The 15,418-nt window shown below is 40.7% G+C and overlaps 1 protein-coding gene across 2 annotated transcripts in view; it reads left to right on the top strand.

The window, feature by feature from the left end:
* Positions 1-15,418, top strand: part of NALCN (sodium leak channel, non-selective) — a 281,346-nt gene that overhangs the window by 33,220 nt on the left and 232,708 nt on the right. Inside the window, exons 4-7 of one of the 2 annotated variants that reach the window (XM_061629378.1) lie at positions 1,515-1,571; positions 7,782-7,865; positions 9,545-9,684; positions 11,359-11,487. In XM_061629378.1, coding sequence (XP_061485362.1) covers positions 1,515-1,571; positions 7,782-7,865; positions 9,545-9,684; positions 11,359-11,487 — 410 coding nt within the window. The remainder of the gene's footprint in view (positions 1-1,514; positions 1,572-7,781; positions 7,866-9,544; positions 9,685-11,358; positions 11,488-15,418) is intronic. The other variant, XM_061629379.1, reaches the window with a different exon arrangement.

Here is a 15,418-nt window from a genome sequence, read left to right as displayed (position 1 = left end):
TTTTTTACAAAATGCACTGGCTCATCTCTTAAGAGTTTTTCCATTGTCACATGGCTGCAGTTAATTCCATAGATTTTCTCTATATCAAGCTCCATCACATCATTCCAGTCCAGAAGATTATCCAAGCCATTGATAACTTTATCTCTAATATCTTCATTAGTTTCTTCAGAGATAACGTTAAATTCCAAACAGTAGATTTTATTTCTAAAATCCATAAACTCCAGATCTTTTTCCAATTCCACATTTGTTCCAATCTCCAGGGCTTGTATCTTCCCTTTATTTTTTCTTTTCTCATCTCTGATCTCATTCTCCTCTCTCACAGGATCCCCTATTTCTTTAAACTCCTGCGTCATTTTGCTCAGTTCAATTTTCAGCTCCTTACTACCCTGTCGCAGGGTTTGTTTCGTTATCTCAATCTCATCCATTATTTTCTGAAACATAGTTACTTCCAGATTCTCAGCCACTTTCTTGATTGCCATTTTTAAAACCACGAAAACAAAGCAAAACAAAAATAAAGAAAAAACACTTCTTATTTCAGCAACAATTGGGTTAATATTCCAGGCTTGATGACATCACAGTATAAATAGAGCAACCTGCCTTATCTCTCTATGTTCAAGAATGCAAAACAAATTTAGTTGCCAGCATCAAAACAGTTAGTGGCGTCGTGAAGAAGCAGATTCGTCAAAATAAAATAGACCAAAAAGAGAATAGTCCCAGACAATATAATATTCCTTGGAATAGAAATCAGGAATAGAAATCCCTCTTCTGTGTATATCTTTAGAATGCACTTCCAGGACAGCTTTTTGCGACAGAAACAGAGATAAGCTGTTAATTTCGTGGATAACAGAGAAGAGTTATAGCTCACCCAGAAGCTGTCCAAAGCCGATCAATCTGACAAATCTCCTTTTGCTGCAACAATTTAAACCAAGTAAAAAAAATAATAGAAAGAAGGGTGCTTGCCTGTTAGTCCGTTCTCTCTTTAAAGAAAAGATAAACGTATCGCTTAAGCAGATAGAGCTTGTTCGAAAGTCCGTCCGGCATTGTTGGCTGGACCTTATCTCATAAATTAATGAAATCCAGTCCTCCCAACAAAAACAGGCTTTTGAGGTTGATCTCTACGTTTCTCCCTGCCCGGGAGAAATTTCATCAGTCAAAAAAAAAATGTTCTGACTGATTTATATCTGAATAAGCTTCTTTTGAGGCGGGAGCCCGTCCCAAAAGCAGGCACAAGCGAAGTCACCCTTCCCGGAAGTCACAAAACAAAAACACCTTGATGTCCTGTAAGAAAATGAAAAACAATTACTTCCTGGATTAGAAATGTCACCTAATTTCACTTTACAGGCTGAGAACTTGGCAATGTATTTGTAAACGAGCATGTATTTGTAAAAGGGTGAGGTTTTGCATCTGCAGACCGCATATATCATGGCATGAGACTCTCTTACGTTGGTACATTGACAGATGACACTGCTAATGTGCAAAGCTCATGAATGGAGGTAATCTCCTTTTTTCTGTAGATGGAGTTGGGAAAAGGTTGGAGGTTAACAACACCACAGCCATTTCAGATGTTCAAGGTAAGATGGAACAAGTTCACCTTACTTGGGGATATTTCCCTTATGAGAGTTAAAACCAGAATATACTTGTCTGTCAAAGCCAAAGTGGAGTTTTATAACAAAGGCTTATGGAGGCTAAAACAGATTGTATGTTATTGTATAGTTTCATGCCATAAACATTCACCCTTATAAGCCCTCTCATCATCATGGATGTACAATTATGATTTCTTTCTCATGGATACTGACAGCCAGCACCTGGTCTCCAACGAAGGATATAAAATGCAAATTCCATGATCAATTTTCAAAGTGTTCCTGCTTTGAAAATAACCTTCTGATTCTTTTGAAATCATAATTGTTTAAGAATGCAACCTTGTGCATTCTGCTATATATATGAAAAGGTTGAATAAGGAGCTGTTTTACAAAGGCCACAGCTACTATTACATAGAGCAGGCTGTGTCTGTTCTGCACACACATCCACACACTACCAAAATCAGAATCCATTTTATAAATTAAGGCCATTTGCTTAGCTTGGCATAATTCCTTTTGCTTCCATGATTCCAGCTTTTGACTACATTAGAATTTGTCAGAGGTAGTTTTGATCATGGCATTGTGTGCTTGGCATCAAATGAACAACTCTTGTGTGTTGTTTTTAACTGTTTTGAAGTGCATTATTTTAGTATTGACATGTTGCCACTGTGGGCTTCTTTGGAGGGTGGGATATACATTTAAATAAATAAATAAATGAAAGAAGTCCAGATTCTCCATTTTAAATAAAGCGTGTAGAGGCCCTCCGTGGTGCAGAGTGCTAAGCGGCGGTAACGCAGCCAAAGCTCTGCTCATGGCCGGCGTTCAATTCCAACGGAAGGAGGAAGTCGAAGCTCTGGTAAAAGGGGTCGAGGTCCACTCAGCCTTCCATCCATCCGTGTTCGGTAAAATGAGTACCCGGCACCCGCTGGGGGGTAAAGAAAGGCCGGGGAAGGAACTGGCAAACCCACCCCATATATACGGTCTGTCTAGTAAATGTCGCAAGACGTCACCTTAAGATGCAGAAACGACTCGCACTGTAAGTGTGGGGACACCTTTACCTTTAGAGACTTGGAGGCAGGGAGGAACTGAAGGCAGAGCAGAAAGAGCATGGAGCCTGAGGATTGTTGACCAGTATGTTCAAGGGAGCATCAAACAGAAGCCACTGGAGGAGAGTTAGAAGGAGGGCTTCACTTCAGCCCCTAAGTTCTGAACTCTTTTTCAGACTTTGCTAACAGATTTCTAACCTTTATAAGCTGACATCATGAAAGCCAGAAGTAGCCTTTTAAGAAGAATATGAAATTGACAATAGACAGTCTAAGGCTGAATCTTGCATCAGCTGCAAGACTGAAGCACAGCTCAGGTTTTGCATTTGTTGCATGGCCATCATTATTTTAGTTAACTTTTAATCTTCCAGTTCCATGAGTAGAAGGAAAATAATAATAGTAATGCAGGAAGAGGATGGGGACTTGAAAAATCCCTCAGCTAATGTTTAGTGAAGATTCCTGTACCATGCTTCTCTACCTTGCATGAATTGCTTAAAACTGCTCCATTATTATTCATGGGCTCCAGTTCCGTGAAGGTCAGCACTCACGGTAAAAAAAATCACAAATCAGATGGGACTCTTCATACACAGAAAGAAAAGGGGAGCGCCCTTCTTTTGCACAGAATCTTTTTTATTTGGCATATAGTTAGTTGCTTCAGGGCAGAAACCACATGTCTAAAGAATTCAGGCAATCAAGAGAGGAGGAGACATCAGTCTTCATTAACGTTGTACCATCAAATGATTTAGCTCAGCTGTCAAGGCTTCTGCTTCTCCAGTGGCCTGGCACATGGTAAGAAATAAGATGCTAGTTGCTGAATGGTGTGAAGAATCTATTAAAGGCACCTTAAATTTGCCAAACAGTGCAATATGGAGAACTTGCACTAAGCCTGAATATAGGATGTTTTCTTGCAAAGTTAACCACATATCTGGGAAATAAGATGTGACTTTATTTTATTCTGTCACTTTCAGATACTATGTGGACCTATATTTTCCAGAACAATTTTTCCCCTCAGTCTAGTAGAACCTTACATACAGTTTGTTATAGCAATTTGCTGATAACTAAAGGCTGCTGTGGAAATGCATAATGAGCCAGAAGGGCATTGGTGATTTGTGTATCTTAGTTATATCATTAACATTTCCCACAAACTGTGACATCAGGTCATATCTAATGGATGACTTGTACTTACACAGTCTCCAGTGTGAACCTAAGAACCAATTCAGATGTTACCTTTTTGTAGACATAGGATTATTTGAATGTTTGCACCAGCAGGGAAATATATTGTGTAAAAGAGTAATTAATACTATCAGCCTGATTGTAAGTCTGCTCAGTTGTTATATGTAGGTAAGTTAATAATCTGTGTGTGGTTGGTCCCTGAGCTTAGAAGCACATACTGTAGATTCTGAATTCTGCAGGGAAGGATAAAATGGCCCTTTGCAGTCCTCTGAAGGAGGTACAGAAATCAGCCATCTGAGTGAAAAGAAAAGCAACTTCATTCAAAGGACTTACACAAGGGTAAAAGAGGGGTGGGGAAACAATTTTGAATGATACAAGGCTCTTTACTCATGTAGGCTATATTGTAAAATTATTAAAGTTTCACTTAGTATTCAGATATGGAAAACAGACTGTCAGGGATCTCTGGGTCCCTCAGCCTCACTTTGTATAAATACAGGCTTCCTTAATGTTCTGCTGCCACTAATTAACTCAGAATACTTTCAAAGCCTTCTAGTAGTGTGTATAGTAAGCATCCGGCATGAGATGGATGCCAACCCTAGAGTCAAGATAAATCTTAAACTAAGATTGTTGGTTAATTAAAGGAATACTATTTACATAAGGGAACACTGATACTTATATTGGTACCTCAAAGGTGCTTGTTGACAGTTTCTGAAGATTCAAGAGAATGTTGCTGACACCAGCCTCTAAGTGGCTTTTACCTCAGGCCAATTTCCCTAACTCTCCAACCCAGCCAAACATTTCCACATCCCAGTCCTGCTACTGGGGACAATCTGCCTCTGTGTCCCAAAGCTCCTCTGGTTGTTCTCCTGCTTGCTTGGACAGTTTATTCAACCTTTAACCTACTTGTATCACCTTCCTCTGGTAAGATCTTTACACAGGGCAGCCTCCCAGACAACTAAATCACTGGTTTGCTTATCCTGATCTTCCCCAGCCAAATATTAACAATACTATTAATATACAGACGTCAGCTTTTCTCTCTGCTAGTCTCTGTCTTATTCCTTGCACTGCCCTCATGAACTAACTCCCTATCTTCTCAACTCTCAACCAACCAACTCTCAAATTCCTTGCCTCTCTCCCTGACAGTTAAGTCCCAACTGACTGGAACCCCCAGCCAATCAGAATCTCCTGTCACCCAGACAAATCAGAATGATTTATCCTTATCAAGGCCCCATCTAGTAACATCTTAAAGCGATTGTGTCTCTCCTCAGAACCTGTCACTAAACAGCCATTGCTAAGCAGACTTGTAGCAGAGTAACAATTTCAGTCCTAATGACAGTCACAGAAGTCACATTTTTTTTGTTCTAAACACAAACCAAACAGACATATATATAGACTCTCTCCACACTGACCCACATCTTTTCTTTTTTTATAGAGGTGAACTGAAATATCTCAGAAGACATTTTTCTTACCCCCATAGAAAAAGAAGTCCACTTTACAGAATATTCTTCATAAATTCTCCACCATTTTTTTGATGGTGGTGGCTATTTTTCCTCTCTCTCCACACACACACACACACACACACACACGGGGGGGGGGAGGGAGAGTCCCAGAATGACACTAGGTCCAAAGCATTGTGAAGGATGCAAAATGGTGGCCAGTTTGCCAGTGCAGTTGTGCGACTGTCCCTTGAAGCAGCAGTGAAAAAGAAGCTGTATTACTGCCACTGCTAATGATAAGCCCCTCTCCCAAGAAGCAGATGGAGAATTTCTCCTCCCTCTTGAGAAGTTCATTGAAACGGTCTCCCCAGTTCCTCTGCCCACAAATAGGACGTAGAATTTTGAAAGGCCATTTGTACAGAGCTCTAGATTTTTATTACAAAAATTAATCCCAATGTGCTGATACAAGTGAATATGGGAATTATGCAGATTTGTTAGTCAGATATTTTCTTAGGAGGACTGCTGTGTGTTTTTAAGTTAAAAGTCTCAATCATTACCTCTAATAGTGAACTCAGATGATAAATGCCAACAAAAATTGAGCCACTAAGAAACAAGCAGGAAGTATCAGCATACTCAGAGTGAGGTTTGCAGAACTATCAAAAAATTCCAACTTTAAAAAAATGAAACCTAGAACCTACAGGGGAAAAACAGCTCAATAAGAATTGAGCATTCTCAGTAGCCATGGAATGTTGAGTGTCATTTGGAAAAGAAAAATAGGAGGGGGGAGTAGAATGCCTGCTTAAAAAAAAACCCTGTCCTTTACCCTTACAACCATTTTAAACACAGCATTAAAAACAATTTAAAACAACCTAAAATCACAAAATACATCTCAGGTGTCAAAGCACCTTGAGCTCCTAATATTTTATAATACCCTGGCCAAACATGGACACTGTTGCTAAGAGATGGTGATATAGTGGAACATTTTGTTACAGGTCACACTTTTTCATATTTTCAGAATATGGTAGAGTAATCCTAATGGCTGACTTCCATGGCTCTGTGGAACAGTGGAGTTACAGCCACATCCGTAGCTCGGCCACTCGCTGTGGCAGTGGCAGGCAAATCAGGCCTGAGCTGTCTGCCGTCTTCAGGCTGGCGCAGTGCTCAGGCCCTCTTCTGGCCAGCACTGGCTGTGGGAGTGGCTTGGGACCCAGTGGATTCCTGGCTGGCTCAATCCCATTCTCAGAAAACCCCATTTTGGGGCCTTCCACCAGTGTCACTTCAGTGATGGCTGGTAGGAGACAGACTGAAGTGCATGGAGGGATGCCTCCACTCAAATCCACCTCCCAGCCCAGCGTGAGGGTGGTTTGGATTACAGCCTAATCCATGAAGTTTTCCTCTACATGTTTCACGGCAGTGTCTGAATTGGGTGACCTTAAAAAAAAAAGGCTCCTGTTAATTGGACCTAAGTTTATAAATGGTTTAATACCGAAATTGTTTGCTCAAAAATTCTCACACTGCCAAAAAAGGTAAGATTATGGTCCATCATATTTTGTTTTTGGGATAGGGAAGTATGAAGACTCTCCTCTCTCCAATGGATGTTTCAATACAGTTTGGATGACCAAGATTCTAGACATTGCTAATATCTAGGATTCAAAGTCATTATTTTGTGCCAGAATAAAACAATCTGTCTGTAACCTTAGCATTTGATGATGTAATTGTGTGTTTTGTTTTCATTTTATTGTTAAATTAAATTCTGGATTTTAAAATTGTAGGTCACATTTGTCACATTTTCTTAAGTTTGTCTGTAGTCCTTATGGCTAGAAACATACTTTTCTTTTTTAAATGAAGCCTCAGATTAAATCAAACAGTATAAAAACATCTGGACAATGCCCACATATATTGTTGCAATAATATATTGTTTCTGTTAAAAAATTAAAATAGCCCAAGAGCAGATGTAAACCATGGTCAAATGATCAAGAGTATGCCATAGATTCATGCACCCTGTTCTCCTACCTTCAGATCTGTGAATTCCTCCCTATCTTACCTGTTCAGTGCCATGTTACATTTGTGCTAGGGCTAGCCATGGTTAATTCTCATCATATTTAGCTTTTAATTCATAGTTTGAAAATAGGATTAGAATGAAGTTGGTTTGAAAAACGTGGTTAAAGCCTAGGTGACTATTAGCACTGGTACAGACCTAAATCTCCACCATAGTTTCTAGCCAGAAGGGATAGGAAATTTGTTCAGTTGAAGTAGCGAACCGATGAGCTTGCAGCATTTCCCCAATCTCTTATCCATGGTTAGAACATTGCTACTGTTATGTATCCAGCAGGCATAGGTTCAGTTTGCACGTAATGCTAAGCCAAACCATAGCTTAGTGCATCCACCTCCTTCTCAGGTGCCACCGGCGGGGCTGAGCTAGGCCTGGCCTCAAGAGCATCCAGCCTATGTCATCCATACTATGTTTTTAAAACACTATCTGATCACTTTGTTTAATGTTCACAAAATAATACAAATAACTCATATAATTCCATTTACATTTTTCTCCTTAGGGGGATAGTTCCTACGTGAAGGACCGCTGGTGTGTGTTTGATGGATTCATGGTTTTTTGTCTTTGGGTGTCATTAGTTTTACAGGTAATTATGTAATTATATGAAAAGGCAAGATTTACCTCCGGCCAAATCCTTACCCCAATTGTATTTTTTTTTAAAAAAAAACAAACAAACTTCTGAGAGCCAATCCTCCTCTGGTAATAGCCAAGACTTGTCCAGTAGTGTTGGTCCCATTCCCTGAGGCAGGCCAAGCAAGAAGATTTAACTTGAAGTCCAGAGTTTTGGGCAGCAGTCTTTTGGAGCAAAGGAATGCTTGTCACTCCATACCCCACCCCTTTTATTGGTTGAATAATTGTTTCCACAATAATCATCTGAGTGCAAAATGAACATAACAGTGTGGATCCTAACATGTTAATTTAGAGAAGTTCACAGAAGGAAGGCTTCCTTTCTCTCCTACCACTCCAGCTACCCTGTCCCCTGAAAAACCTCTCCAGCGGATTAGGGAGCTTCTTGAACAATGTGGAGTGGGGTGCAGGAGGCTGCAGTGGGAAGGCACAGATGGGAAGCTTTCCTTGAATGAACTTCCTTAAGCTAACCTACTTTAGGATCCACTTTTGAGCAATTCCACCTTTTCCCTCAGTAGCCCCCATTGCCCTGTCCTACGTTGTTCAAAAGGACCCCTTTTGAAGGGGCACAGTTGCATGTAGGGGGGAGGGGGAACAGGAAGCTTTCCTTCCATGAATTTCCTTAAGTTAACTTATCTTAGGATCAAAGCCAATGTTTGCTATCAAAAAAATCAGTACCCAAGGACTTAAAAGTCTGGGACATGCGCAGCAGTTAGGTTTTATTCTTCTGAATGATCTCAGACATAAGATGCTCTTCTTGATTGGTCATTAGCTGGCCAAAACTAAAGGGGGAAAGAATGTTAAATTCTGATTTATTTCTCCAGCAGGCAGCACAAATATGTGTCAAGTAATACTTGGCTATATATGTACATGTAAATAACTGTTCATAGTCTAACAAGGAATTTTGATTTGAAAGCCTTGCCCAATTGAATACTTTTAACTATTATGTATGTATTCCTCTGAAAGGATTCGTGCAGATACTAAAATGCTTACATTGGGACTGGTGCACATAATTTAATATATTTCAAACTTTGATAAATCAATACATTGCATTTTTCAAACATGCTGAGGGCACAATCTATGCCCAACAGATCACTCCCACTACTTGCCATGTATGAAGTGCAGTATGCCAGCCATTGCTGGAATGGCAAGCCTGCACACTCCCTGTTTTCTCCCTCCATTTATCTCTTTCCAACCCAAGCCTGGTCTGGAGGAGGGCCCCATGGAGTCCTATAGCAATCCTACCATGTATGCATGGCTGAACATGTGAACAAGGAGGATTTACACCTATTGTATGAATATCTTGGTGTTTTGAGTGTTTTAGATCATTGTATGTTTTTTTCTTTTTTCCTAGTAGATTATTTTATTTCCTCCCCTTTTTTAGTTTCGCCTTCATAAATGAGATAATTGACATTTGGTGTTTCAAGATAAATTATTTGAATTATAAAATCAGTGAAGGCATTTTGTTTCAGAAACCATAGTTTAACTGAGAACAAGCGCTGAAAGCAGGTTGCTATTTGAAAATACATTGTCCTGGAAATATTTATGCAAAATAATGCAAACCTTAAAAATAAGCACAGAGAACAGTGGTATGCTCAGGTTTGTTTTTAAAGAGAAAAAACATTGTTTTGTTCCTAGGTGTTTGAAATTGCTGAGATAGTTGATCAAATGTCACCTTGGGGCATGCTGAGGATCCCACGTCCTCTTATTATGATTCGAGCATTCAGGATCTATTTCCGCTTTGAGTTGCCAAGAACCAGGATAACTAACATTTTAAAGTAAGTGATTTTGCTAAATCCAGGCATGATTCTATAGGAATACTTGGGATGGGGAGGAAAGACCCTTCTGTTCTTTGGGGTTATCTTAAACATGCCATACTACATTAATTAATTTATATTAGATGTATACTATTTATTTATTTGTATTTGTTATTTGACAGGATTTATATACCGCGTGATGGTAGAAAATCTCTAAGTGGTTTACAAAAAGTGTATGAAATGTGAATTATGGGGGAAACGGTATAGAAATGCTTAAGAAGTTCCAGCCCCACCTGTTTCTTTTTCCAACCTGTATACCTCATTCTGAGAAGGAAAGCAAAACCTTTTTAAAGTTTCAGAAAGTTTGATATATATATTTATAGTCCCATGTGTCCCATCAGACCTGGGCTGCTATGGATGTTGGTATAATGGCCTGCATGAGATGTGGCCAATGCTTCTAACTGAAGTTTCTTCCTGTTCACCTATTCACAATTACATTTTTTAGGTGCACGCATAAGATACATACAATATAGGAATGAGACAAACAATTGTATCGTAAATGATTACCTGCAGCATTCTGTCCAACTGTACACTTGTTGGAAAATTTAGGGTTGCTGTGAGCGAAACTAGATGTGGGATGGCAGTACCGTGAGGCACATGAAAAGAGGGGCAGGGGATATGATTTTAACTGCAAAGTAGGCACATGGTGAAGGATGTTAAGCTCTCCCTACAGTCACTGCTAGTGTCTCTGAAGCCTGAGCACTTTCAGTCAGGGCCAACCCTGCCATCAGGCAGAGTGGGATAGCTGACTCAGGGGAACAGATGCAGAAGAACAGATAGTAGCGGTGAGGTGTTGGACAGGAAAGCAGTGAGTGCCACATAGCCTGTCTTGTGTCCATTAAGCTAGTCTGCTCTCCTCAGGTGCTGTTGAGGATGCTATCGCCAGTATTGGAGGCAAATTTGATTGTCCATATAGATGGCTTCTGTATGTGAATTTTTTTTTTGGGGGGGGGCATCTTGTTCTTCACCTCAGGCAGCAAAATGTCTTGCACCAGCTCTGATTTCAGCAAGGCAAGCATGGTGTTGTACTGGAGTTTGGCTGAAAAGTGCTTGGGGAGAGAAGCTACAGAGAAGTAAGCCACCAGTGGGAGAAGAGTTCTTCAGTTTCTCATCTGCACACTCTGTTTGCTATTAAAATCAGTCACGCACCCCTCCTTCTTTCTATGCAATTCCCAAGAAATGCCTTGGCATTTTTCAGATTATCCCCATGCCCCCGCCCCTGATTTATCTTCTTTTGGAGACTGCTTCCCTTTTTCAAAATCTAGCCATGTAATTAAAAAAACTAAACACAAAGCTTTCCTCCACTCATCTATTACCCCTGGATGGGATATTGTACTACTGGCTCTGAAAAGGGACTTGTGGAAGTTAGTACATAAATGCTATAGTTTTGTTGGGCCATTCTAGTCTTATGTAGTAAAGTTCTTATTCCCACTGATTTTTGATAGGTATACATACTAATAATTAAATTATAGTTCCAGTCCAATGGGCTTATATTTTCATATGTTTTTTTCCAGCACCTAGTTTTTAAGCACTTCAAAAATAAAACATGTTCATAATAGTATATGGTGGTTCTGGATGTTTTCTTACTGCACTTGTATGTAATAATGTATTGCTCTCTTTTTCTTTTTTTGCTAGGCGTTCAGGTGAACAAATTTGGAGTGTTTCAATATTCCTTCTGTTCTTTCTGCTTCTGTATGGAATTCTAGGGGTTCAGATGTTTGGACCTTTTACATATCATTGTGTAACAAATGATACAAAGCCTGGGTAAGTCTAAATAAGGATTGTTCTAACTTTGTCTCAGTGATGTGTCTAGAGCTGCACTAGAAACCATATGGGAGGAGCTCATCAAACAAGACATTGAGTTGCAAATTCTGGTGAAGGTAGGATTTGGCTTGATATTTGGGGTTCCTGTGAGTCAGTGACCCAGTTTGCACATAATACTCAGTCAAAGCATGACTTAGAGTGAATGAGCAAATGCGCAGATTCCTAGAGCAAAGATCATGGTCTCATTCCAGTCAAATCACAAGTGGCAAACCAGCAATAAACCTTGGTTACATCTTGTGGCTTGACTGGAGTGAGAGATCCGGTTTGGATGTAACACTAAGCCAAACCATGGCTAAGCCTTGGGTAGCGTGGCAACAGCAGAACTGGGGGGGGGAGCATAACCACTGTGATCTTCACTCTGCAAATGTGCATGTTTGCTTTTTCATAGTAAGCCATGGTTTAGTTTAGCATTTTGTTTAAACTGGGCCAGTGTCATGTAATGGCTACAACACAGGAATTCTCAAATTCCTAGCAAACCCAGCCTTTAGACATCAGGTGTAATAATGTAGTTAAAGTTTCCAAGATGCAGGGCAAATGTGCATGGAATGCACATTCACAGGAATATTCAGGGTTCTCTATAGGATGTGGCTTGCTGGACACAGTCCTCTTTGCCTCTGCAGGCTGATCTGTCAAGGCCAATAGGGAATGACCTGATCCACACAGAATACAGTCTCAGAGAGCCCTCTGGGTGCAGACATTAATCATAACACCAGCACCTACATGCCATTTATGCTGGCACAGAACTATTTTACTACCGTCGCCATTTTGAATTTTGAAATGACAGTTTGTGATGTGCAAGTTCCAGAGCATGCTTGCCTCAAAAAGTTGGTCTGGAGTCTGTTCAAATCAGGCCCAAGGTTTAAGTTCATTTAAGGTCAGCCCCTTCCACAGCCCAACTAAGCTAAGGCCCTTTCATACTCCAACTGATGTTACTGAGAGCATGTTGGGGCCTGGAGGCCTCCAGACTCCTCACCCTATTGTTCCTTCCCACAGCCTCTTTTTCTTTCCCCAAGATTTACCTGGTGGTGGGGATCAGGCCTTGAAATAAGGAGGCCTCTCTTAGCCCTTTGGCAGGATCCATGGAAGCTACAATTTTTACCAGTAATTATGTCCTGTTAGGTTTGTGGGATCCATCAGTACCACATTTCCCATGAATCTTTGTTGCTGGGATGCTGTGAGCATGCACAGCAGTGTCTCACGGTGACACTACTAGGATGTCAGGAACCTTGGAAACTATTTTCCCCATTTATCGTTACATTCAGTGCAGTGATGTAGCTGTACAGAAGTTTTAATGGAGTATCTGCAGTGAGACCTTGTTGCTACAATTGCCTAATACGTTTATGGGGAATGGAAGGGTGCAGTTGAATTGGAAAGGGCTGGCCTGAAACAAGACCATTACAAGGTGTTCTCCCCCCGCCCTGGTTAATTTAATTACATCCTGTATATTTGAAAGCAAGAGCACTTCAATTTTCTAAGTGTAACAGACAGTTGAAGTTCCACCTGTACTTGTCTGATGAGGAGTTACATTTTAAAACAAACATCTTTCTTTCTGGACTGCCTTCAAGTCGATCCCAACTTATGGCTGCCCTATGAATAGGGTTTTCATGGTAAGCGGTATTCAGAGGGGGTTTACCATCGCCTCCCTCTGAGGCTAGTCCTCCCCAGCTGGGTAGGGCCTGCTCAGCTTGCCCCTTGTCCACAACTGCCAGCTGGGGGGCAACTGAGCTCCTTGGGAATATGCAGCTTGCCTACGGCTGCACAGGTTGCAGGGCACGTAACCCTTGAGCCACTCACTGTGGGGGTGATCTTTAGCTGGCCCTTGACACCCAGGAGACACGAGTGGGGATTTGAACTCACAGACTCTGGACTCCCAGCCAGGCTCTCCTCCCCATTGTGCTATACCAGCTGTTTTAAATAGGTTACATTAAAGTCTGAATATGTCTGACAATAAGGTCAGCATAGTCAAATCAATTGTTCAACTGCTAACAAGTTTTTTTTAAAAGAAATTAATAATAATACTGAGTGCTATGTTTTCTGATTGCTTGAGCTTGTCCTAATTGTTGCTGCCAGGTCCCTCCCCATTCCCTTGAGAGAATTCTGAATCTCTTTCTTGCCACTTTTTCACACTCATTATCCTGTTGTTATAATTACTTATCTAACTCCATTTTCTGAGGCAGCCTAGTCTTTCACCCTGTGTTATACTGGGCTCTCCCCTCCCCACACACACAACAACTGTTTTGTTTGTTTAGTGGGCTTCCCTACTACAACAGTCTCTTATTTTTTCACTCTCTTGTTTATATTAATTTCATCTTCTTGTAGACATATGCATAACATGGAAGATCATTTTCATTTATAATTTTTCTGAATTTTACTAATGAAAATACGACCAGTAGTCAGTTAGAGTGTTAGTTTGGTTCAAATCCCCTCTTATGGTGCAATCTGTGTTGTTGGAAATAGGCCCCACTGCTTTCAGTGAAATTTACTTCAAGATCAATGTACCTCGGATCACTGCCATCAGGGTGGCTTTATATATGTGTGTGTGCGTGCACTCATATATAAAGGTTGTTCTTATTACATGTATATTCTACACTTCTCCAAGAAGCTCAGGGAAACATACAAAGGCCGTTTTATCTATTATTTCTTTATTAGATTTATATCCTGCCCTTCCTCCAAGTAGGAGCCCTGCTACACTGCTCTGACTCTTGTACATGCAAAGTAGGACAGGTTCTTGTGTCCTTAACAGTTAGCGACACAGGCAGCTGCCTTATACCAAATCAAACCATAGGTCTATCTAGCTCGGTATTGTCTGCACTGACTGGCAGCGGGTCTGCAGGGTTTCAAGCAGACTTCCTCCTCAGCCCTACCTGGTGTTTGAACCTGAGACCTTTTGCATGCAAAGTGTGCTTTCTACCTCTGAGTTACTGACCTTCCCTTATAATATAGTTATACAGTTGCTTAGAAGAGGAAATGTAGTCAGGTTCCGTATTTCTTTCCAGCATGACATGCACCAGAATTTCCTCTTTTGCCCTGAAGCCCTGTCCGCCTTCATGATCACTTTACTCTGTAGCCTTGGGTGGGTTGTCATTGTTTTCTGTTACAGGGCTGTTGTGACTAAAATGCTCCTGCTCTAATCTCCTTGGATGGGGAGGACGTATAAAGACAGCGACAGGGTTGCTCCAGCACAGTATTACTTGTGCCTTCTTCTCTTTTTGTTTTAGCTTTACGACTGCCTATATAGCTGACTCATGTTAATAGCTATCCTTTCTCTCATTCTCCTTCAGGGTATTGCCCTACATTAAATCTCAATTTGCTGAGGGATAACTTCTTCTGATCATTCCAAAGCTTTTCTCTATTCTCTTGAGCCATTGCTCTTTTCAGAAGATGGGGACGTGTGAATTTTATAAAGTGGAGTTCACATTGTTCCCAGGTTTCTAATGAAAATGGAGAGCCCAGTTCCCAAACCTAATTCCTCAGAGAACAGGATCAGACTGCTCCTCTCTTGGGAATTCTACTGCTCACCATTATTTCTCATTTATAACCTGTCAGCTCATTTTTATGCTTGCTGTGATATTTCTGTGTGGGCTAGTGATGTGAATATTCAAGAAAATGAAGATCAAAACTAGAGGGAGGATTCAGCATTAAATAGCTTAATAAACTCACTGCCATCTACCCCACACTATAGGGATTCAGTAGAGTTCAGCTAGACAGATAAAATGTAAGATTATCAGAACTCCAGAAGACTTTGAGACCTAAGAGTTGCCTGTGTGTGACAGTGTCAGCATTGCCCTTAAATGGGCAACCAGAGACGCCTGTGAGTAGTCATGATCTTGGCTGAGTGCTAATAGAGCTAAAATCAGTTTTGGTGAACACA

This window comes from Rhineura floridana, chromosome 5, assembly GCF_030035675.1.
Source record: "Rhineura floridana isolate rRhiFlo1 chromosome 5, rRhiFlo1.hap2, whole genome shotgun sequence".
NCBI classification, from domain to species: domain Eukaryota; kingdom Metazoa; phylum Chordata; class Lepidosauria; order Squamata; family Rhineuridae; genus Rhineura; species Rhineura floridana.
Note: the sequence above shows the minus strand (reverse complement) of the source record. Positions and strands in the feature narration are given on the sequence as shown.